The sequence below is a fragment of the Hippocampus guttulatus genome, chromosome 7, assembly GCF_054856545.1.
Source record: "Hippocampus guttulatus isolate MCC_2025c chromosome 7, RoL_Hgut_1.0, whole genome shotgun sequence".
Taxonomy (NCBI): Eukaryota; Metazoa; Chordata; class Actinopteri; order Syngnathiformes; family Syngnathidae; genus Hippocampus; species Hippocampus guttulatus.
The window spans coordinates 16,357,585-16,383,164 of NC_141267.1; the positions used below are offsets into that span (position 1 = coordinate 16,357,585).

The window sequence follows — 25,580 nt, forward strand, 5'->3', positions numbered from 1 at the left end:
TTCTGTGCAACCCCCTCTTGAATACTCCCCCCCACCTCCATCTCTCTCTTTCTCTCTCTGGGTGGCCTGAATCTAAGATACATTCAGGGAGATGAGGCAAAAAAGCTTTTCTACACTGCAACACAAAGCACACACATTACCGACATAATTCACAGTCGCATTTGAGACCATTTGCTACATTTGGTTTCTGCGTGTCAGATAGACAGAAGTCGCTTAAGCCACTTCCACGAGACGCATAACTGTTGGCTTTTATAGCAACCAAAGTGTGCTTGGTGAGCAAATGTGGTTGCGCGCCGGTGGTCCGAGTGAGCGTGAAAGGCTGCTAGTTCAAAAGGAGATCAAGCAGGGGAAGTATGATTTCTTTAAGATGCTAAATCACGCTTCGCACTCACGAGGAACCAGTGTGTGTGTGTGTGTGCACGTGCTTGCCTCTGTACATGTGTGTGATTAATCAGTCTATCATTACTGCAAATTAACTGATAGCACAGCTAACATTAGAGCCACAAGAAATTATCCCCGAAGGTCTGTGTCATTTCCTGAGAAATTAAGAACCAGAATTCTTCAATGTTCAAAGCCGCAAATAATTCCCCAAATGCAACCGCTTCCTCCCCGGTCTTAACTTCACACACATTCGGTTGAGTTTCATGAAAATTGAAACTCTGGTTCTTGTGTAATCCAGACAGACGGAGAAAGCGATGATGACAAAATGACCCCCTTTCGCGGGGGTAAAAATAAAAACGCATGCCGTCTTCCTGCTGTGCCTGTAAAAAGGCACCGCAAACGATTCACAATGTCCCAAAAAGACAAGAGTCCAACCGCCAAACATTTGATACAAACAATAGTTGCCATACTAATCTAACTCATATTTTGCTTTGATGACTTTCACGGTATTGCACAAAAACAAACAAAAAATAAAACCAATAAAAAAACATTTTCAACCACAATTTAGATGTGTGATCACCATTTCATGGCGAGGGAGCAAGTGGTCCACATCTAGACTCTTGTCTAACAACGCAGGGTCTTGTAGAAGCTGGCTGAGTCTTATCGATTCGAAAGCAATGGGAACAAAAAGGAGTGGGGGGTTTTCGATCTAAATATGTGTAATGTATTTTCCGCACTAAAAGGCGCACCTAAAAGCCTTCCATTTTCTTAAAAGCTCACAGCGCGCCTTAAAATCCGATGCGCCTTGTGTATGGTTATTACGGTAATATGTCGATCCCCAAAATGGTTCCTTGTTCAAGACATGCTGACAACGCAGAGTTCAAAATTAAGGCGATCGGTTACGCAGTTGAACACGGAAATCGAGCGGCGGCAAGACAGTTCAACGTTAACGAGTCAATGTTATAACTTGCTGTTGGCTAAGTGAACTGTCTCGCTGCTTTATTAAACACGTTTTACTGACATCTGATCGTTCTTTTGGCGTTTCCTTGAGCGCAGCTCCATCTAGTGGATGCATTGTAGATTGTGTCTTATAATGCGGTGCGTCCGATATCTGGGAAAAAAAAAAAGACAAAATAGGCCATTCATTGAAGGTGCGCCTCATAATCCAGTGCGCCTTTTAGTGTGGAAAATACGGTAATTTTTATAACTGCTTTACACGACAGCTGGCTCAGCGGCTCTGTTGGCCTCTGTCACTTCCCTGCATCTTTTTTCACCGACAAAAACTTATTTACTGCTCAACACACCGGCCGTTCGTCTTCGAATGTGCGCGTCTGTCAGCATCGGCGGTAATCAGGTTAGAATTTATCAGGGACCCAGCTGTCTTCCTGCCCGGCATCACGAGGGCCGTTAGCTGGTTATGATGGGCCCCGCACCCGCTGGATTCATTAGTTGCTGTGATGAAATATTCATAAAAGGAACGAGTGACTTCCCAGGAAAACAGTGGGCTCTGTCGTGCAAAAAAAAACTGCCTACATTATTAATTGACACAAAAGGCATATATCTATTTGCCTCAGAGCAAACACTGCACGCACGCGCTATTAAGCAGAACATTCATCATGCCATAGAGCAGGTGTGATCAAAAACTCATCCGTTCGCGGTTTAATAGTTAGAAAAATGTGGCCACAGATGAGCGTATCACATGGTGTACAATAAATAATTGATCACGGCCATCTCTTAAAACCGCTACAACTTATCCCCATTAGATTGTCATCAATTAGACCAAGTGGCTCTTATACCAGGGTGATGAATACCACGATGCTCACAAACACACGGGGAAGGAACGAGCCATTGCCGTGAGTTGGACCATTACGAGGGCACATAATTCACCTCTGGTAAATAAAACTAAGGGGCAGGTGAACCGAGAGGGCTGTGGAGCCCCGGGTCAATAGAGACACCGAGGGTGAAGGAGGAGATAAACAAATAAATGGTTAGCAGTAGATCAATGGTGTGTGCTTTACGTGTACAACAACTCCCCTTGCCCCCCTCCCACCCTGCACAACATATAGATGAAAGACTTGCTGGATCAAAAGGGAGAGGCATCAAATTAGCGGCCACTTTGCTCCATTTTTGTTCCGCCCAGAAGGTAAACACAGGCCAGCCTCACTGTGTTTAGCATTGTGCTTACGAGTTTACCAACAACATGAGAGTTTGCTTTATGGACAATACAAATGGACCATTTCTCAATGCAGGGAAAGGAGAAAATACGATGCACTTCCTGTAATTCTCTGGGGGTGACTTTGAGGGGGGGGGGGGCGCACTGATCGATTGGCCGGGATCTGTGCCGATATCCTTAATTTTGGGGGAATCGGTGCAGTCTCAATTCTCTCCGCTATGTCCTCTTCTGCTGTGAGATGACGAATAGGCTTTTATTTTCAGTTGAGAGGACTTAAAACAACCCATTTTGCATTGTTTTGCAACTACGGCTCAGTTTTCTACAATAAAACAGGATTGGAACATCTGCGGTATATGCTGCTGGTTATCAAGCAAAATCGGGATTGGCAAAAATCTGAAACAACTGGTCAGGCTTATTAAAGATTGGGAATCGGTGATCAGCCAGAAAACTGTGAACAGTGCAACCCTTGTTGAATTCCAATTCCCAAGGAACCTCTGAAATTAAAGTTGTGTAATTCGGAACTCAATCGAAATCTATGGACTAAATAATAATAATAATAAATTGCACAGGAATTCAGAGGTTTAACCGTCCTCATGGTAGACATCAGCAAATATTGCAAAAAAGTCATTCCAATTGAATACATCGAACACAAAAATTGACAACAGCAAATTTTTGCTAAATCCATCCGATTAGAAAACACAACAGTCGATGAGGTAACCGATTATAAAAATATTTGATAGTAGCAGCCCAAGCTCCAGCCATGGAATATTTTTACAATCCACCGATTATACCACAGATTAATCAAGTAATCAGATACAAACCAAAATGTGATTATTACACAACAAAATAATGAATGTTAATTGTAGGTATTCGTGTCTGTGACTTTGAATATGTGTGGCCTTACCTGGTGAGTGATGTGGGTGTCAGAGTCATCCATCCATCCATCCATTTATTACCATCTTTGAAATGGAACCAATGCTGCCTGCATCACCTTTTTGTAAGTTGTAACTAACATCTTGTGAAGGTTCGGTCTAACAGTGGCAAAATCTCAAGTTTTTACTTCCTCTTAGCCTGGAACAGCAACACATCGAAAAATGGGCACTGTGACAACCGGGACACTCCGGTCATTGACTCTTTCACAATGACTCAAGTCAACTGTATTTATAGAGCACTTTCAAACAGCCATCGCTGCACACAAAGTGCTGTACATGGAGCAACTAACATATACATCAGCTGCAAATGCTGTTGTCAATAGCCACAATTTTGCGAAATTGACTGAAAGCACGTGCATTGCCGGTCTAAACTTTAACTTGACATTTTCACTATTTAAGCTGCATAACTTACGCTGAGGGTTAATGTTATGTCGAAAGCAAAACATACTACGCCAAGTCAGCCGCAGTTCGCTTATGCGGTTAGCCGCCGAGGCCGGGACCGGATTCACCCTTTGTATATTTAATACTTACTTAATATATTGCCTATAAAGTTAATAGAAGGCTCTATAGCCGTAGATTCTGTCTAATGTGATTACTGGCTAAGGGAAATTGGATGCTCTGGAATGGATTGTGTCCCACCTCAGAGGAGTCAATGTGCTGCAAAATGCACACGCATGAATCAAGTTATCTTTGTTGGGGTGTAATGCCAATAGCGTTAAAATGCTGGCAAAATGCATTTTTCCCACTTGAGCAAATGACACTTCAGTCAATACAGCCATATTAACATGACTACAAGATGCATTTGAAATGCATATTATAGAAATATGGCTGGCCTGGAACATGTGTAATTATAAACGCAGGACTCTTCCATTACCATCAGACGAAGGACTGGAATTTCATGATTCTGTTTTACATGTTTTTTGGAATCGAAATGATTGTGTGATCATAAGTTTCCACCGGCGATATTCTGAAATTGTAAAACCACTTAAGATGCATGTCTCATCAGACATTTCATTTCATTTTTCATTTCACATCTCTACCCCGCTGCTACCCCACAATTTCCATCCTCTGCCATTCATCTCTGTGGAGCCTGCTGAGCTATTACGAGCCTATTTTTATCCCCGTCCGTTCCCTCTTGTTGTTCCAGGCGTGTCGTGCTGGTTGTTGCCTCTCATCCCAGGTGACGATGACACCGTCAGAGGGTTTGCCGTTGATTGGCGGCTGCGTGGCTCCCCATACCATCTACTCACGCCTCTCATCTGTGAGTGTGTGTGTGTGTGTCTGTGTTTTTCAGGGCCTCCTTCTCAACACTACTAGCATAGGAATTTAGGAAGTTAATTCCCCTGCTGTGGAATTCATGACTAGGTCAGTAGTTCTCAAACTGTTTACACCTAGAACTGCCTCAAAAAAATATTGATCTCTCCAAGTACCACCTTGATGACCCAAATTATAATACAGTACAGTAGTTGTGTTTTTCAAAAGGAAAAGGTGTTTTTTTAAAATAAAATGTAAATTTAATAGTCTTGTCAGCATACTCTTACATCAGGCACAGTTTGACCATTAAGTCTACGCTTCAATATTAGTAACATTGAAAAATATATATAATTAAATATTGATTCAATGAAAAGTTATTGCTCGTGAAAGTTCAATACGAATTGTAATAAAGCACACATGTTTAGTTACTGCCCTTCATACAACTGAAGTGCCTCATGTCAAACCCTGTAACTGCGACAAAAGAATCGATCTGCACCGTAGAATCTGAGCAGTCAAATAATCGTTTAAAATGACCAATAGATTCTCCAAATGTAGTGTTCCAACATGGGTGGGACGTGCTCAAATTTAGAATCATACCGAGATCAGCTGAGTAGACGGCGGCCATGTCACCGCTGCTTCTTTGGTCGTCTCCTTGCTGCACGAATTTATTGACGAAAGCAAACAAATGTCAGCATGGGATGTCAATGTGTGCTGAATCGCATCCTGTCATCTAAATTTGACGCAATCCAAACACAGACGGGGCTAATAATCTAGGAATGATCTCATTACTCCGTTTTGTATTGTGAGAATAACACACAGCAGGAGTGGGGGGTTGGGGTGGGTGAAAATTCTCCAGGGTAAAACATCATCATAAATGGGCTTGACAGATATCTGTCTGTGCTACTTAGGCAGGCTAAATTCTCATCATTCCCAACAACGCACAGATGCGCCCTCAGGTAGATGCGGAATGAGCGCGAACATAAGAACTGCCAAAACAAAACAAAAAATTACTCTCAAAATTGATCGACATGAGTGTCTTGACCACTTCCCACGATGACAACAAAAACAAGCGTTTGACTTGAATTACATCTCAATGAAGGTGTGCAAGTGTATGGATTGATGGAAAATGCACTTAATCAAGTTAGAGAATGATGGAAGATGCCCAAAATTGACTTCATTGGTGGCATGAAGGCATCTCATTCCCAAGCGGAACAATTTGGGATTCAACCAAGAATGTTCTGAGAAAAAAAAATTGCCGAAAACATCAACAGCACAAAAAAAAGTAAGTAAGTAAAACTCGCGAGATCATTGAAAGCTAGGGTGGGCAAGTTTTTGTGCTCGGCTCAAATGGATATTTCCGGTTTTAGGGGTATACGGTTACTGCGTTGCTGTTCACTGAACTATTATTTTCAATCTAGACACGTATTAATTTACGTGCCAATGTGCTGTTCGGAGCAGATTCCTCTCCGCTTTAATGCGGTTAATGGTAAATGAGCTGTCACTTGCATCGCGCTTTTCTACCTCGGTTACTCGAAGCGCTTCACACAGTTCCCTTGTTCACCTACTGATTGATGTTGGAGAAACTGGGGGTTCAGTGCCTTGCTCAAGGACACTTCGACATGGTCGCAATGGCCTCCCCACCCAGGTTCCAGCCAGAACCCTGTGAAAACTGGACGATGCGCCAAAGCACTTATTTAGGTGTTTGGCGATGCAATATTAGCTTAGCAATTAGCATCCCCCCCTCTTTTAATGATATTGGTGCTTCATTAGAAGTGTACCTTATTTTCTGCCATAGAGGCAAGGACTAAATTGTTCAGCCCTAGGATGCAGTCTGCAACATACACACCAAACATGGCAAACAACAGTGCTATTTTATGGCTCAACTTCTAAAGAGGACTGTAAATAAATCTGTCGTTTCCCTTCCTCTTAAATACACAAGGGGGTGATAACCGAGGCATAGGAACACACTGTTCACTTATCCACCCAAATAGATGCAATATTAATCGAGACTTTCCTTTGTGGATGACTCATTGCTGTTTCTTCACAGAAGGATCTTGACACTTTTGTTCCCAGGAAAGCTTGAATGATACACGGTGAGCCCCAGCAGAGAGCCGGGACATTCTAAAATGCCACTCTAAAGACCACTTTGTTTCCCCCAAAACATTGGGACTTAATTTTCCAACAACAACGACCGGTTCTTTCACACTTTTGAACCCCCCCCCCCCCAAAAAAATTCCATATCTGCTTGATTGTATATGAGTTTCCATGAAAGCAGGGATGCATTTCCAACCGCCTTTTTACACTGATCCACATTTGTTTCACCCTCCCTCTCATCAACCCACAGGCCATTCATGAGATTTATCTCTCCTAACAACTGGCTGACGTGGGGAGGAGAGTGAAGGCTGAATCACAGAAGGAGAAAGGGGGGCAAGGCCAAACCTGACCTCTGGATCTTTGCTCCTGGACATAATCCCACAATGGATTGTTTTGCATAAAAGTGAGATCCAAAACAAACAGACGTGTTTCCTGTGGATTCTCTTTGCGCACTGAACATCATTTGAAGATAAAATTTGGCTTCACACAATCAGGGTTTTCAACAGCTTTAAACAAGTCCATACATACACTTACCAGCCACGCCAAGTTGGAACCTGGCTGTTTTGTACAAGTCCCGGTGCCCACAGACCGCAGTGATAATTTTGTCCTTCACTGTTTGTGCATGTTTTACCTGCCGTGTATGTGCCGCGGTAAGTACATTGTCACGTTCGGGATGATGAGCCTATATCTCATATCGTTTTGGAAAAGTTTAGCAGATACTAACATTTCATCTCGTCTTTCTTGGAGTTGAAATAGATTTAATGTTTATTTTTTTCAGGCAGTGGTCTTTTTCTTTTTTTGAGCGAAGAGAAAAGCTTTTACCCCTCCAACGAAGGCTGAAGTGACAACCAAAACTGTCACCTAGGTAAGAGTTTTTCTCTTAACACACACAAAAAAAGAGCCATGTCTGAAAAAAACAAACCTTAAATCTATTATCAACTCCGAGGAAGACACGATGAACATCATCGCGCTTATACATGCCGGCATCCTTGCACTTCCTAATGCATATTTTTCTACGCAAATATCAATTTGTTTTTAATGGTAAAGTAAGATGAGTTGGAAATTATCTTCTTTTGGCATCATAGTTAGAGGTGTACTCAGGTTTTAAACTATTAATACGATTAAAATATGGGGCGGGGGGGGGGGGCATCAACTACTCACGAAATTTTGCTATTCGACTCCGGACTTGGTTACTAACCCCAGTGAAAAGCGAAGGAGTTCACTGTACTGCACACTCATTTAAAGTAACTTCATAACATCAGCAATAATTGAGAACAACTAGAAAAGCACCCAATTTAAGTACACCGATGGAAAATGTTAACTGTACTACAAAGTCAGTTTCACTCTGTAGTTGTAGTGAACCGAAAGTGAAGACATCTGTGAGAAGTGAGCCACATCTGTTTCGACACAACACAAAGGAAGGCAGCTCGAGCTACACATTACAGTGTCACTCTATTACCCCTGCTAGCTTGTCGTACGACAAAACAGCCACTTAAATATACTTTCATTCTTATGACTACACGCCACGTCGAGTATTTTTGTTTAATAGTTTTCCACTACGTGCGGCAAAATGTCGAATAGTTCTTTGAATGTGAATAATACAAGCGTACCAGTGATAATTACTAGCTTGTGTTAGCATAGCTTGGAGCAGAATTGGGTACATTAAGTTTTGTGTACGGCGGTAATGTTCTTAACAATGTAATAAATTTAGATTATTATGTATTTATTTTATCCCCTTGTCATGTTGGAATTGGGTTTTCAGAGATGTTTATCCAAAATAGCATTTTTTTCTCCGCTAATCGGCGTTATGTGCGGATATTACGACGTAGTAAGCGGAGCTAGCCGATTACACAGCGACCGCTCGATGTCAGCTCCCGAGTATCGCAGTGTGAAGACAACACCGATAAGACTATGTATCCTTAAAGACATGAAACATCCGCGCCCTCGAAAAATATGTATTGCCTAAAAGCAGGCCGACGACAAACAAGCCGGCGTAACTCGATGTAAATAACATGCGCACCTAGGAGAGGCTGCCGAGGACGCATCTTGAGACCAGGCAGCTGCCGATGTGTCGCCTGCGTTTTCAGGCACATTCTCGCATTCGACTCACCCTTTCGTCGCCTTTGCTTCGTCCCAGTCCGAACTCCCAACAAGCGGGCAGATGTCGAGCCGCGACCGACGTCAAATCGACGAAAATGGGTGATTTTATCCAACTTAGTCGCCGCTACTTGTGTTCTCTACTTCCTGATTGAGAGGGGCCATTTTGAATAGCGAAAAAATATTTCCGTCTGTGACGTCACGATCTACCAAAACTGGGAACAGCCCGGGGGAAAGTCAAATAATTAAACAAAAATTTGTTGATATAGATATAAGGAATAGAGAGAGAGAGAGACTTTTTTTTTAAAATCACGCAATTTTAAACATGAACAAAAATAAAAAAACAAGGGAGGAAATGTTTAAAAGAAACAATGAGAACACCTTGGGGTTGGGCAATCGATTAAAATATTTTATCCTTGAATGCAGCAAACTTACAAAATACTGGGAGGGGTAGTTATAAAATTAAAAGGTAAAAGGTGTGCTTTAAAAGGCAATTATTTTGGCTTTATTTCCCCGTCATCAGACAAGTGGTTCATTCCTTACACTTGCGTGACAGTGAATTACATTATCCACCCATTTTATTGACAGCTAGTCTGTCCCATTTGACGTCACCAGTTGCAGGGCATATCAACAGATAAACTAGACAAACAATCGTTCAGTCACATTTATGGTCAATTTTGTTCATGTTGGAATGTGGGAGGAAAAGCAGAGGGAGAACCTGCAAACTTCACAAGAGAAGGCCAGAGAAGATATTCAAACTGTGAGGCAGATGCACGAAACACTAACCACTACCACACCATGCTGCCTTAACATATTGTCTATCCATCCATTCATTTTCTAAACCGCTTATTAAATCGGAGTCTTCTGCACTAAATATTGCCAAACACATTGTGCCCATTTCTACAATGCAAAACAGTAATTTATCCTTATGTTGGAAATCTTTGACCAGAGGTAGGTGCTTCCAACCCGGAAATATTTTGTCAAGCGTGCCTTGTCTCACCTGTCCAACTCTACAAAAGAAAAGAATGGTAGAGAGCTGAAGATTGTGATGCATTACTTGTTGACAAGAGACATGGATCAGCCGATTGCCATGCAATATGATGACACATTTCCGATTTAATTACAGAAACTCTAAAAATTTTCGACAAAAGGGATTTACATTTTTTTAAAGGAAGCCCTTCTTTCCTTTTCACATTATCTGTAATGTGTTTGTTTGATTTCTATTTCTGTAGAAGTAAATTAAAATAACGCTGAGAAAAAGATGGCAAAATAAATAAATCATTTATCCATTTTCAACATTGCTTATCCAGAACAGGCTCGCGGGGAATTGCTGCAGCCTATCCCAGCTGACTATGGGCGGAAGGCAAACTACAACCTGAACCGATTGCCAGTCAGTCGCAGGGCACATTTAGAAACAAACAATCATTCACAACCACATGCACACCGTCACTGAGCAGGAACCGATCCCACGCTGCTCTCACACAAGTCCGGCAAGTGTGCCAGCGTACCACTACACTATTGGTGACCGATAAATAAAACGAATCCCAGAAAGGGGAAAAAAAGTTTTTAATATAGTCATTATCATTCACGTTTTAAGTGGAAAATGGAAAATCAGATTTATTTTTTGTGTGGAAAAAAATAGAGATGTTAGTTAAGGTCATATTGCCAAGCCTTAATTAATGTTAAGGGCAAATCACCCAAATCTGAAACAACACCCTATTCACAGTGACTGATTATATCAAATAAAGATGCACTTCAGCATGTCCCGATTTGGCATCCATCGGTCCATCCCACATTATTGAACAGTGCTGGAAGAGCTCCAGTTGTTTCCAGCAAACACACACGCACACGCGCGCGCGCGCGCGCGCGCACACACACACACACACACCACTGGTTTCCTGGTAGCCCCCCCTTTTCTCAGAGAAAAGAGCCTGGTGGGAAGCACACCCACAAACAAATTATGAGTGTTTGTGCTTAAACAAAGGACTAATGTTCTTTGTCATTATTGTTGCTGTTGATTCAAAATGACATCATCATTCAGACTGTATGAGGGTGCTTAGCACAGGTAGTCAATTATTCCCTACTGAAAACATTTCTTCTGCAAGGTTTCTATTATTTCTGATGGCTTAAGCATTTTTTAAAACTACATGCTATTTTTGCAAAACTCTTGACACAAAGAAGAAAACCTTTCGCCAAACTGGCAAAACATCGTAGGTCTCTTGCAAAAGCAAATAAGTCTTGCTTAACTTTTCAAACCTTCATAAAAATGTTACTTTTGTATCAAACAATGAACACGAGTATCATATTAGTAAGTGCACGATGCGCCAACTAGAAGCTGATGGGAAGAATAAAAAAAACAAAATAATCTGGCTTTTGCTTTATCTGTGCACAAGGTAGGCGATGCCAGTTTGAGCTCAGACGTTTGTCCTTGATCTGTAAACACACGGGGACCCAAATTTCAAGTATTTTTATTTACAGGGTTTACTGCAAAGTGTAAAACATCCAAACAAACACAAAACTGTTTTTTTCCACGTCAAACACACCCAAACAAGGAAGTCACATCAATTTCACGGAGTCTTTGACCACAGCTTTCTCTTTCTCACTCTTTCTGCTCCCTCCATTGTACTCCACACCGCCTTATTTCTAGTCCTCAGCCAGATTGCAAAGTGAACTAATGATCTAAAATAGTTCTATCCCATGACAGCCTGGTCAGACAGTTGGTAGAATATTGTAAATAATAGCCATAAATTTGGATTAGCTTTGCCACAAGTGTTTGATCATTTAGAAATTGGGTGTAAAGCAGTGAGTTGAATGTTCCAAATGACAAACTCAGGACAAAGCAGTGTTTGTGTTTTTAATTGTAAAAATCGTGAGTGGTTTTGTGAGAAGATAATAGTTCGGGAAATTGTGCAGCGGGAAACTGTCACGTTTTAATGGTGGCATCACACACACAAAAAAAAAAAAGACTATCAAGTCTGGGGTCAACAAATTCAGTTTTCCGTGACGTTTGCTACCATCTAGTGTTGCTTTTGAGTACTGACGCGCCCCATTCGCTACCTTCTCCCCTTTAATCGAACTTAACTGAAAAAGGAAATTTGTCCTTGGCAAGGTCATTTACATGCTAGTCATTAGTTATAATGTGTTGCGAATGTTAGCATCTGCTCAGTCCAATTCATTTCTGTATGCAAATGATATGAGAGTACAGTGGCTGGTGGTAAACATGTCTTGGAGAGCCACTAGACATTTATTAAAAGTCATTTGATCAGGTTTATTCTATTTTTAATCATCATATTAACCCTTTCAGGGACAACGGCCACGAAAGTGGACGGCTTATCATTTTATCAGGTTATCATTATTGGTGCATGAAAGGATGAAACATTTTGCATGTGTCCCTGAAATTACTGAAAAGAAAAAAAAAAGCCAAAGAAAAATGTGAGGACTTTGAGTGTGATTATAACTTTGGATGATGACAGCATATAGTCTGCCTTTTTGCTGAAACAACTTATGCAAATCTCTGACCTGATCAAAATTGCAAGTTTTGTTCCCCAAAGCCTCTTTGTGGTTTTTTTCCTCTCCAGTAAAGGCCAAGCCAGCCTTTAGTTGCATTAATCCACACTGAGAGCAGCCACGCGGTAAGCGCCTACACGGCTTTAACTTATTTGAATATTTTCCGTTGTGTTTGTTCTATAAATACACACAGATGGATCGGCATTGTTGTCAAATTGGTCAACTTTGGTTGTTCCATCGACCTTGCACAGTTTATTTCCACACCTCTGGGAGTCAGGGCCGCGCATTTTTTTGAACTCAAAGCGATGGAGACGTTTGTCTTGTTGTTTTCCTTTACCGCCCTCGGCATTCTGTACTGCATGAACGCGATTCCTGCGCTCCAAGAGTAAGTCGTGACCTTCATTGATTCTCTGGCTGTGATTGGCACAAGGATTTTTTCCCCCTCTCCATTGTTGAACAATCACTGGTTAAGGTTACGGTTTTGCAATGTTCTTGCCAATATTTACAGTTGGGATCTCTGTAGTCCAAAGCCACAAGAAGTGGTCCAATTTGGGTTTCAGGCTTCAAAAGTCTGTCAACATTTCAAACCTTCATCATGACTGCAACTAATATCCCCGTTAGTGTGGTGTGTTTTGGTGTGAAATGTATTGTGACATAAGAAAGCGTCTGGCTGCTCATTACAACTCCAACGCTACTATAATTACTTTCACTAATACATTTTTTTACTGCTCGGATGGGAATTTTAGCTGGGTTCATTTTATAATGGACTGAAACTATCTAAATAAACGTTGCTTCCCTGAATAGATTAAGTTTATTGAACCCAAGTAAATGAAGTTGGACCTAACCCGAGTAATTGCGTTAATTAACCATACTAAATGACATTGACCCAAACCAAGTACATTAAGAGACACCAATTGAATTGACTCACGCTTAAAGAAAACCAACGATGTGGAAATTCTTTCCATTATTTTTTTTAATTAATTGAAAGAGCAACATTTTCAGTGTAGCATCGAATCCCTAAGTATTCATCAAAAACGAGACAGTGGTTTTGTTCCGAAAAAGTATATTGACTAATATTATTGTACGGCACTGTAAAATTATGTGCCGTTTGAAGACGCTACATGAAGAAAAAACGTTGTGAAAGATTAAAACCAAATTTATCGTACAAAAAAGTGAAATACAGTGGCACCATAGTTAAGCAGTGATGCTTGTGTGTACCATTTGAGCACAGATATATTACATAGGGATCCACTACATTTTCATTTTTTGGGAGGAAAAAAAATACAATAAATATGAGAGGCGTCATCTGTGGGCAAAGTCTGGCGCGGGGGCCACGAAACGGCTCGGCCCGCCCTTAAATCAGGTACCTGTAATAGTTCAGCCCTGTTATATTTGTTACATTAATATACGTAGCAGTTTCTGACAATTTGAAATTTTGGTTCAGAGTTTAGCAAGCTTCAAAGAAGTTGACATGCTTGATTTGCTTTCGCGGGCCACATGAAATGAAGTGGGGGGAGGGGGCAGATATGGCCCCCGGGCTTTGACTTTGATACCTGTGCTGTATCAGAAGGGCTGTTCTGGAGCTCTATGAAAGTTCGATTTAGCAATGCTTCAGAGAGTGATGTAGCAGTGATGTGTTCCCCATAGCAACCGAGTTGTTGAAAGGCTTCAAGCATAAAATATGTGCTCTTCGGACTCTAGGCCACAGGTGTCAAATTCAAGGCCCAGCGGCCAGATGTGGCCCGCCACATCATTTTAAGTGGCCCACGAAAGCAAATCAAAGATGACAACTTCCATGATGCTTGCTAAAATCTGTAGCAAAATTTCAAATTTTCATGTGTAATAAATCAGTGACATATTGTGAGCATTTTCTTGTTACCAAACCCCTCATTAGAGTTACTGAAACAATAGTTGAATAAAACGTTATTTTTGACTTCTTTCTATACTTGCGGTCATAACGGCCCTGCAATGGAAACGGTAATTATAATGTGGCCCGTGACAAAAATTAGTTTGACAACCCTGCTTTAGGCAATAAGTGCATAAAAATGTCTGTTTCCTGCCATATTTGTAATATTGTACCGGAAGCCGGTTCAGGTAGCGATGTAGTTAGCCATTGCTTGCTCGGTTTCCTCTTCCAATCCCTCAGTTGATTGATTAAGCCCTTTATAAATCCAAAGTTTGCTTTACCACGCAGCACACACAGTCAAACTGAACTGTAGCAGCATGTAGAAGACAGCCATCAAAGGATGGCGGCTGCAGAATTTAACGAGGTAGAGACGCCGTGGTGGATGCGAGTGCGCGAGAAGGGTCAACTCTATGAATCGGATGGTTGTATGATGATAGAGTGCTTATATAACGGTAAAACTTACTTTCTCCTTTAACTCGTTCCCGTTCTCACTCAACATTCCAACGCTCATTATAAACCTCCGGTATTTCTTGCTTTCGTCAAATATTGTATTGAGCAGCCAGAATTGAGTCACATATTCTGCTTTCCTACATTGCAACTTAACTTGGAGTTAAATCTTTAGCTGTTGTGTAAGGCAGAACGCAACTACAGTGGACCCTGGTTATTCACGTTACTCACAACAAGCAAAAATCCATGTATAATTGTTGGCCATTATAAATGCAACACAAAAATATATTTTAAAAATATATTCATTGTTTTTAATTACCTGGTTTTTCATGTCGGAGATTTCCCCCCCTCATTTTTTTTTTGGTTACAAAATTTAAAATAACATATCCTTTATTTGTCCCACACTGGGGAAATTTACAGCCTCCAGCAGCAAGAATGTAGGCAGAAAGAAGAAAAAACAAACAAACACCGTTCAATTAAGTGCAATAGAAATACAAAATGGATAAATCGCAGTGCTATTTACAGTTGTTTTCCACATCATTTAATTATTATTAATATTATTGTTGCTATTTTTATTCAGCAGCCTGACAGCAGTCGGTAGGAACGAGCGTCGGTATCAAATAGGTGTCACTTGTACGCAGATTTTCACAGCGCACGTGATAGCCTGGTTCTTACCACGTGCAAATTGCGGGCCACCCCTGTATGGAATTGTAATGCATAAATATTTGTGTTTTTACAGACCATATGTGATCCTGGTGATTGGCGTTGCCGTACTGGTTCTGGTCTTCATTTTCTACCTCGTCATCACCCGCGGTAACCCGCCCAGAGACGCCCTCTTCTTTGGTAATCTTATTCATTGTTTTACTTACAATTGTGTGTGACTGCAGAAGTTAATTCAATCCTCCGCAATGAGTTTGGGCCAAGCTCCGATGCCTGCAAAAAAGGATTTCCAACGTTCATAACTTTCTGTGAAAACAACTAATTGCATTCTGTGTGATTTCACCTGATACGCTGAAAGCTGCTTACGCTGGGCTGGCTCTGGCAGCTTAACGTGACTGTTCTGTGACACGGCTGACCCCAAACTCTCAGGGAATTCACAACCCATACACAACGATGACGATAATGACAGTCAATGGGAGGCTGCACATAGATCAACGTCCGGTCACACTCGGACCCACGGAAAAATGAGAGGGCCATGTTTGATTTTTTAAATGGACAGATGAAACAGGTCATAATCAGTTGTCAATATTTGATATTATTAGTTTTAAAAAATATATATAATCAATTAAGTGATTATCTAATAAAATCAATAAATGCACAAAAAAAAAAGGTCAACATTTGAAAATATACCACCCCCAATTGCACCGTCGGACTATTCATTCCAGTGGTGTTTGATGAGCTTTCAATCAGGGTTAACAAACTCTTCCACACCAAAATTATTTGAATTGTGCCTTTATTGACCATTGCAGAGCTTTCTGAAACTATAGACGAGGGCCAAAAATGATGTCCGTGTTGTGTCGGGCGGAGTTTTCCAATAATGGAGGCAAAGCCGAGACAGGTTTTCGGTAGTGATAGGGATCCATAATCCCCATATCGGAACTCTCTGATTGCCAGAGATAAACTGGTTTGCCATAAGGATTACGGGGATGCTTGTACACCCCAACGATGATATGCGTGTTTTTGTCTTGCAAGCTTAACTTGTGTGTATCCCGAGGAGGATGTTTCCGTGTGTGGGATCTAAAAGCAGCAGGCCCACCGCATAATCCCTCGGACTGAGAAATCACTCATGGAGATGCTGTCACTGTTTTAAACATATACGGGAACTGTAGGCCTATTCGGTTTATAAATTATTTATAAATCCTTTAGAAAAGGTACTATCATCTGGAAAGTGATTAAGTGGTTCACTTTTTCCACATTCTTGTGTTAGGCTTATTTCAACAGACACTTAAAAGTTTTTTCCGCATCACTTCAGGAGGCCAATGTGATTTGTTCCCCCCCGATTAATTATTCAATGAATCATTTTTTTGTTGTTTGATTGTCAATATGTTATAATTATTGTTAGAACATAATTATTGCTATGATAATTTGTTCCCTTAGGAATAAGGCGGTAACTAGAGGTACAACAATTCATCTATTGACAACCAATGGATTATCAAATTAATCTACAACTATTTTGATAATCAATTAGAGATATTTTAATTGACAATTTTCCAAATCTTCGTAATTTTCAGGGTCTGAACAGTAAGATCTCTTTAGTGAGAGGACATGTTATGGTGCTCAATAATTTGGCCAATGGACATCATATAATTGTAAAATAAAATTGGGCCTAAAACTGAACCTTGCAGTACACCACAGGCAAGGGTAGGCAGTTGTTGCCTGTGGTGACCGCTGACGCGAAGAAGAGTAAAACCAACTTAGTGCAGTCTCTCTGATCCCCTGCAAGCGTTTAAGCCAATCAATTAAAATAGGGTGGCGAATACCGTACTTTCCGGATTCACTGCACATAATGTGCAGTACATAACCTGATGACTGATGACACATCATTATCTAGCAAAACCTCGATTCAAACTTTTTGAGAACGGTGCTTATTAATATTTCATCAATTGCCAGTCGTTCCTGATTTGTCCCTCGCTCTTTCACGAGTAGCGGTGCACACTTTCTGTGGAACACGTAAAGTGGGGAAGGTGCAGCCCATTTGTCATGTTGTGGCATGTTGGGAAATTGCTTTCACGTAGAGGGAGGCATTGCGCATATTCTAGGCCATCAGATGAAATTGACGGTTTGCTCTTATTCTGGGGAAGAAAAAAAAAAGAATCTGCTTATAAAAGATTATTTCTTGGCCTTTCTTTCAACTTACTCCATAAGAGACTAAAGAAGAAGCCCGTGGCCTTTCAATTGAGGCAAGCTCTTTAGAATGTTTTGTTTATCGCGTTCAGGATGCAAACACGCCTCCAACCGCTTCTGAGCTCTCAAGGCTAAATTTCTAATAAACAGTTTTGTATAAAGCAATCAGCCTCTCAAAGATGGTGACTAGCTGCAAGGATCGCACCTCTTACAAAACTCAAGTTCAATTTTGATTGTCCAAACACAAAATGAAATGCCTTTTACTCTTTCAGGGAGAGCGGTTACTACAGTGGACAGCTTATGTTATCGGGTTATCATCATTGGTGCAGTCAGGGGTTAAAAAAAGAGGTCAAGTCAAAACTTTTCTGTACGACAACAACACCATATCGCACGTCTGCCTCACAGCTTTGGGTTCAAAATCAGCTCAGCCCTTTATCCCGTATCAAGTTTTTGTTGGTCTCTCCGTTCTTGCGTGGGTTTTTCTGCTTGACCTCCGGCTACCTCCCAGATTAATGGTTTGGGAATTTGGAAGGAAGTCAGTCTGGTATGACAAAGTATGTGCGGGGCATGTTTTTACCTTTATCATCTTTGTGTCCTCTTGCAGTTTTTGCAGAATTTTCCTTTACGTGCGTTATTGACTTGACCAGCGCCTTGGAGTATGATGGCTTCATCTCCGGCTTTATGGAGTTCTATCGAAAGACAGTAGGTTTCACCGATGCCTGAAAAATAAAAACAAAAACAATGAATACAGCCAATATTATGTGCATGTGTTCGTTTCAGGGTGAGCCTTACCTGGGCACGGCCTACGCCATCATGATGTGTTACTGGGACGGTATAGCTCATTTTATCATGTACCTCGTCATGATAGGCAAGATCATGAACAGGTAGGTGTCACTTAAGAGTAGAGATGGCAAAACTCTTCTATTCTGTGGGTCTACAACTGTTCTTGGTTCAACCTCCTGTGCACACGCACACACACATCCCCCAGGCTAGCTTCATCTTCATTAAATTTACAGAAATCGTGTTACACCACCTGCGCCAAAACTTAGACTTGCTTTCAGGTGGTCTAAAGTCTAGTCTATTTTCTGTCACCAAATTGTCAGGTGTGCCGGGGGTGGGTGTTAAAAAAAAAGCCCTCAGTTCACCAGATCACCCAACACGGCTCAACGCGTTCTGCCAAATTCCCAAACACGGTCAATGATACCAGCACGAAAATGAAGATGTACCAGTTTTTACGCCAAAGCTCATGTGCCTCTCTCGGAAATAGAGGCAAAGATTCTGTGGCATTATTTTGGTAGTGTGCCCTGAGAAATGTAAAATACGTGACCTTGGGTCAACACAGGTTTGGAAACACTGCATTAAAATATTGCGTGTGCAGTCATTTGAGGTTTCATGACGGGGATCTCAGACTATGGAACTGATGAATTCACTTGACATCATTTCATATGGGAACATTAATTTTAAACACCACACAACAGATTGTGTTCAACTTGAGAGGCTCCCCTTTATGTTGTGTAGTTCATGCTTTGTTGTCATGGAGTGTCCTGTGAGTGGCATCACATTTATATGTGGTCTCAGAAAAGGCTACCGCACACTGGGCCTGTTCTGGGCTGGCTCCCTGTGCGCCAACATGAGCGTGTTCATCACCGGCATCGTGACGGGTGAGCCTCAGTCTCGCTCCCTTAATGACACATCTTTGGTCTGGCTCAACATCGCCAGCCGTCATGCACCATCAGCATCTTTGTTACCTTTCGGCAGGGAAATACGGCACCGAGATCCGTCCGGCCTTCTGGCTAAACTTCCTCTTCCTGGCAATGCCTGCGTGGGGAGCAGTCACACTGTTCGCTCGGCCCAAGGACAGGCCACTGATTGGTGGATATAATGTGAGTGAGGGGAAGCCATGGCTGCTGAGAACCGTCACCCGTTGTGATGCTGCGCCGGTGTCCCTCAACTCGCAGGCTCAGCAGGCTCAGAGCATGAAGCTCATCTGGCGTCCGCTGGATCTGATGCTGGTGCTTCTCCTGCTCGCCGCCATGGCCTTCACGGTCCTGCGAGGCCTGGTGAGAGGGTGAAAAACTATACTTGCACTCTTGACTTAAATCGAAATACAGACACTTGAGTTGTGGAAAGACTCTCATAAAACAGTATTGATTGAACTCCAATGCTGAAGTAAAAGTAAATACTCTGAAATATGACTCAAGTACAGCAGTAAAAAAATATGAATTCAGAAAACAACTTACATTTTTTAATGAAATAAAATGGGATTTAAAAAAAAAAAAGTAATTTGCCAAAAATCATTCAATTCTGTTGTGTTATTGTCATAAATGCTCCCTGGTTCCGTTTCAGAAGTGTGTATTTAACTGGTAGCCCTTCACATTCATTAGTTGCCAAGAATTACTTCTCACTTTCAAAAAGGCCAGCGATGCCTACTTTGTTGTATATTTATTGTTCTCCTCTTCCGCTGTAGGTGGCGCTGGACTCCCCACTGGGAGCATGTTCCTTCTACGTCAAATATTACGAGCCCTACTTGCGGGATCCGGTGGGCTACCCCAGAGTGATGGTGAGTTTTCATGGCTAAACTTGGCTGGGGAACTTTATTTGACATTCCTTGGTGGCTTAATTATTTGCCCATCAGAATTCCTGTGGGGAATCTTTTTTTATATTCTCCTCATGCTTGCGTGGGTATTCTCCAGGTACATTTCAAAACATACACGTGAATTTCATCAGAGAGCAGTGGGAATGGTTGTCTATTTGTGCTTAGCAATTGACCGTCGACCAGGCCAGGGTGCACCTCTCGACCAGTCAGTTGCGATCTTGATCTCGTGACGCGATTGAGACAAGCGCTGTCTTCTTAAGAAAGCAACCTCATTAGAACTCTATTTTATCTCACCTGTTTCAAGGCACCCTTGCTTTTCCCGGTTTAGACTCTGATGTCTGCTGCGAATAGTGGAAAAAAAGAAGCTGGAAACAAAACCTGACGAGGAAGACAAAAAAGGCACACAAGGAAACAAAAGCAGAATCATGACAATGTTTCTCCTATTTAAAAACATTATGAGTCTTTTTTTTCTTGAAGCTAGAACAGATTAATGTAATAATTTGTAATCATTTTCTCTTCTGTTTTTCCAGTGTCCACACCATAGAGTATAAAAGCACACTTGTGTATTCTCCATGATGTACCTTTATCGGTTTTCTGCTCCACTGATTAAAGTGATTGTTTTTATCATTACGGATACAATACATGCATCTGTGTATGCGCCGAGTCTTTGTTTTGTTTCACAAAGATAAGCCTTTATTTACGCAAACCCTCTCCCCTTTTGATTTCCTCCCAGTGACCCGTTGTGCTCGTGGATTGCGTGTGCGAATGTGTCAAAAGGTTATCAAAATAGGTTGTCCTCACACAATTGCGAGTCATTGATCAGATGCAGCATGCGCATGCGGAGAGCTTGATAAGCCAATCCTTCACAAAGAATGCCCCCCCCCCGCCCACCCAATCCGAGGGCCAAGGTAAGAAGCGCGTGGGGCATATGAACACACACATGCAGCTCAAAAGGAGTCACACACAAGCTGTGACAAGCTAAACATAAAAAATTATTATGTGCATATTTACCCAAAACACATTCACTGTCTACGAAGACAGACGGATTAACAAAACTAGCATTGACATTGCAATCGCTGTAAACATTTAAACTATGAACACAAACAGTGAAAACCGACTAATCTCACTGCAGCCGAGTTGCATTTAAAAGGTCACATTTGTTTCATTAAAATTGCAAGTAGTATGTCTCTATGTATTATGCTGCCCCCTGGTGGCCCAGACGCACAGACCAGAAGGAGTAGCACAAAAACAGCATGCGATCATGACGGATTAATTGGTTAATTCTTTACATTCGATTTATTTACTCAGTTTTATACAGAGCAGAACTGTAGATTCATATTTTTGTGACTAAAAAATGCTACAAATATTTCCGTCTGTATTTTAGAGCTGGAACAAATCAACGGGATTTCCATTTATTTCATTTGGGCTGGTTGATTTGAGATACAAATGCTTTGAGTTCGGAGCTTCATACAACCTTGATTAACTGTACAGGTAACAGTTACATTCTTAACTGTCATGAAATTGTAAAGAGAAGTTAATTACGGTGCCATAAAACTACTCACCAAAATGTTTATTTATGTATAACAAACCAAAAATAAGATAAAAGTACTCACCCTTTGGAGGTGGCTGATACATAATGGAGGGGTTTGCAAAGCTGCTTTTTGATATGCATTGTACGAACTCATATTTCTGAAAAGAAAGAATAGAAATTCAAAGCATATCGCTGACAAATTGAAATGTTTTTTTTTGTGTACCCAAACGTTTTCGTCCGAGTGCCACACAGAAGAAAAGAAGGTTGCTAGCGCCACTTACATTCTTCAACTTGAACTGAAACTCATACTTTTCAGGCTAACCATTTTTTTTATAGAAAGCATTGAGGTTTGTGTCAATTGTCATTTTTTTTTGTACATTTTGTGGCCAACTGAAAAATGGACAGTGGCCTGCAAATGGTGCCTGGGCCATAGTTTGGAAACACCTGGCTTAGACAGTACCCGTTTGCTTTTAACAGATGCTGCACATGTTCTTCTACGGACTACCGCTGCTGGCAGCATTTGTTTATGGTCTCTTTAAGCCAGGCTGCACGTGGATGCCCGACTGGAGTGTTTTCTTTTCGGGAGCAATGATCCAGGTACAGGTACCGCAAGCTCAATAAGGTCACACTGAAGAGGTGAACTCTACTGAACCGTCTGCTGTTTTTTTCTTTTTCTTTTTCACAGTGCCAGTGGGCTCACATTGGGGGCTCCCTCCATCCTCACACAAAAACCCCATTTCGCATTCAGAGTGATGTATTCTGGCCTGTGCTGGCGGCCAATTTTCTCTATGCCGTCACTCCTCTTCTGGTAGTTTTGCGTGTGCGCAGTCACCCCTATTTTTTCCTGAGGGTCGCCCCCTTCCCTGGGCAAACCGGCCTGCCAAACAGCGAGGAAAAAGACACCAAATACAAAAACAAATAGTTATAATGTGGGATGACTTGACTTGAATGCCAAAATAAATGATTTACCAACATCTGGAGTGTCTTGGTTTTAATTAATACTTCATTTGATATTCATGTCAACAATCATACAATGTCTAGCATCGAGCGAGTTAGCTAGCTAGCTCCCAAACAACAAATTCATTACCTAGCTAGCTAAATAAGTATAATAGCTAGATAGATTGCTAATTAGATAGCTTGGTTGGTAAATGGGCTACTTTTGTATCTTTAAATAGAGCGTTTGAAAGGCAGATGCAATAGAAAACATGGCTTTTATGTGGTTAATGGCTTACTTAAAACTATCAGCAAGAAATATGTTTATCTTCCATTACCACTTGCAATTCCATCACTTCAAACTTCATTTTCCGCGAGGGGACGCTCCCAAATATTCACAAATACGAATTTTAGTAGCCTGAATCACATGCAACACGCCGACAGACTGTGCGTGTTATCTCTTAGTGTGAACACATATTTAGCACCCACTATTTGGGATATTAGTAAATCAGGCACATACATTTCAACTAAAGGATGGATCATAAAACTTGGACTTTATACATCTCTTGTTGCCTTTAAAATCCTTTTGGACATACAGTAACAACTTTGCCAGATATAAAGATAGAAGAAATCATTCTTATTTTGTACCCCGCTAGCTAAGCGCAGACAGTAAATCACAGAAGCTTTACATTTGCATCTATTTAGCTATCTAGTGTTACACGCTAATTCACTATCTGGCAAACCTGGTAGGCAGGTGAGTAAGTAGCAGCTTGGCGGCCACACAAATATTTTTTCTCTGTCCTCCAAAAAACTAAATTGTCCATGTTTTACATATACAGGTATATTTTTTTTAAGACAGGAATTTCATTTAACTCCTCGCTATCTGGCCGGCTAAAACACCACTTCGAGCGTGCTAAACCAAGTACAGATAGATTCTTTGTCGGTGTCCAACAAAAAAACATTTATCTCCAAACGCTTTCTTTAATCTTGAGGCAAAACAAATTTTAAAATTAAATAAATACACTCCTAAAATGCGGAGGGGTTTTTTTTTGTAGTTGGACGGGGTTGACTTGCAAAAATCTCATCACATATTACAATACGAGCCAATGTCTGGCCACAAAACTGGCCACTTTCCCCCTACTGTGCTTTTTGTCTCATCCAGTGCATACTGCACATTTCATCCTCTGCTCTACATTTCCTCTTTTCTCTGCACTCCATGTGGGCGGCTTGCTTAATGATTTCATCATCTCCTTTTGAAAAATGCATCAAACAAGCGACAGTGGATCTCTGGATGCCTTTGTGTGTGCATACAAACATGCTCAATTGACCAGCAAGCGGGGAGGAAAACGTTGCCTTTGTGCGTTTTGAGTATTTCACACTGTGAGCACGACTGATTGTTGTTATGAAAGAAAAAAAAAGATTATGACCATAACCTGAAATGAGATTGACAAAGCTTTGCACAAGGATGATTCTGTGCCTCCAGTTCACACCTCCCAAGAGAAAAAAAAAAAAAACTACGGTTGACTAAGCCCTTTTAAAAGACATCCATGCTAGAGTTTCACATGAATATTACCACATGGAACAGGTGGCGGTGCATGATTGCTGGAAGGCAGCTCATTCGTTGGATGCAGACAGGGAACATGGCAAGGCTGGTGAGGAAGAAGGAAGGAAACCAAAATAAACAATTTACACAGTCTAAACTTGCTCCACTTGGTTTCTGATCAAGACATGGAGGGAAAAAAAGAGCTTTAAAGCAGAACAGTGAATGTGATGCTAATTATTTCTCGTGACACCTAAAACTATAAAAAATCTTGAGAAAGTCTACTCCAGTGCCCTAAATATCTTTTTCAGCCTATTTGCATCAATTTGACATCTTAAACATTCACACAAACATGAAAACTGGCCTTATATCAGGTAAAGTAGTTGCAGAACTCCTCAGCTCAGGAGTTAAGTGACACGCAGTTGTATCCTGCATTAGTAAGTGTGCTAAGTGGACATCTGCGCTACTCTGCTGCATGTGAACCACAGGAAAGACCAACGGATTGCCTTAATGATGCAGCACGCTTGTTTATTGACTGTGATGTGCGTGTCAAGTAGTAGTTGTTAGTTAACCCGGCTCCCCTTAGGGCCTGTCTTTAATATTCAGTTGCTATTGGGAACGTAAACATTGGAGCCCTCCAGCAGTGCACTGCCACACTGGACGTTCCGTCATCCCGCTTAGCCCCTTGAATGTTGTTATGATGATTCTGACCTGGAGTCAAGTGATACATCGATTTACATTGGAAGCTTATCTTCCCTGCCATCCATCATAAATACAGATGTGAAAACATGAACTCAACTCCAGGGAGCGTCTAGTATTGAGATGCATTTTTATCCACAGTGGTACTAAATGTGCCATGTGTCTCGGGCCATTATCGTTTGGAGATTTTCTTTTTTTTTATTCTAAATCTATTGGCGGAGAGAATGTCAATCATTCTCATAAGATGCAAAATGAGGTATTTGTTTATGCATATGTCGAGTTGGATTCAGCATTAAAACAGAGTGATGGATCATTTGGCCAGTTGGAGCCAGCATTGTGTCAACCATGCGCAATCCGTTATATGCGGAATTTCTGTGTAAAGTGTTAATTAGCATAACTACAGGTTGATGATATGATGGTTAGAACACAAAATTGCTGCAGTTCCTAGTTTGGGTGCTTTGGGAGCTGCTATATCCCTGAGCCGGTAACCTAAGTGCTTCGACCTGTTTTGCCAAATGTGGAAGTTGGTAGTGCATATCCCGTGTAAGACTACGAAATGTATGTTCTTTTCGGACTTGTAAAAAGGTACTCTTTGTCAGATTTCCAGAACGTTTGGGACAGAATGGAGTTGAACTCCAGAAACGTA

At 41.3% G+C, this 25,580-nt stretch overlaps 2 protein-coding genes across 4 annotated transcripts in view; one reads left to right on the forward strand and one right to left on the reverse strand.

Moving 5' to 3' along the window:
• The window catches only part of sbno2b (strawberry notch homolog 2b), a 52,663-nt gene extending 43,577 nt beyond the window's left edge, over positions 1-9,086 (reverse strand). For all 3 annotated transcript variants that reach the window (XM_086115233.1, XM_086115232.1, XM_086115231.1), the window contains exon 1: positions 8,945-9,086. The gene's annotated coding sequence lies outside the window, so the exon portion shown is untranslated. The remainder of the gene's footprint in view (positions 1-8,944) is intronic.
• A 3,551-nt stretch (positions 9,087-12,637) lies between these two features.
• On the forward strand, positions 12,638-22,736 carry tm6sf2b (transmembrane 6 superfamily member 2b). Its single transcript, XM_086115663.1, has 10 exons — positions 12,638-12,823; positions 15,531-15,634; positions 18,240-18,337; positions 18,416-18,519; positions 19,214-19,296; positions 19,394-19,518; positions 19,594-19,695; positions 20,103-20,195; positions 22,240-22,359; positions 22,448-22,736. Exons 1-10 carry the CDS (start codon positions 12,744-12,746, stop codon positions 22,682-22,684), a joined length of 1,146 nt encoding a protein of 381 aa, XP_085971789.1. The 5' UTR covers positions 12,638-12,743; the 3' UTR covers positions 22,685-22,736.
• The last annotated feature ends 2,844 nt before the right edge of the window (positions 22,737-25,580 follow it).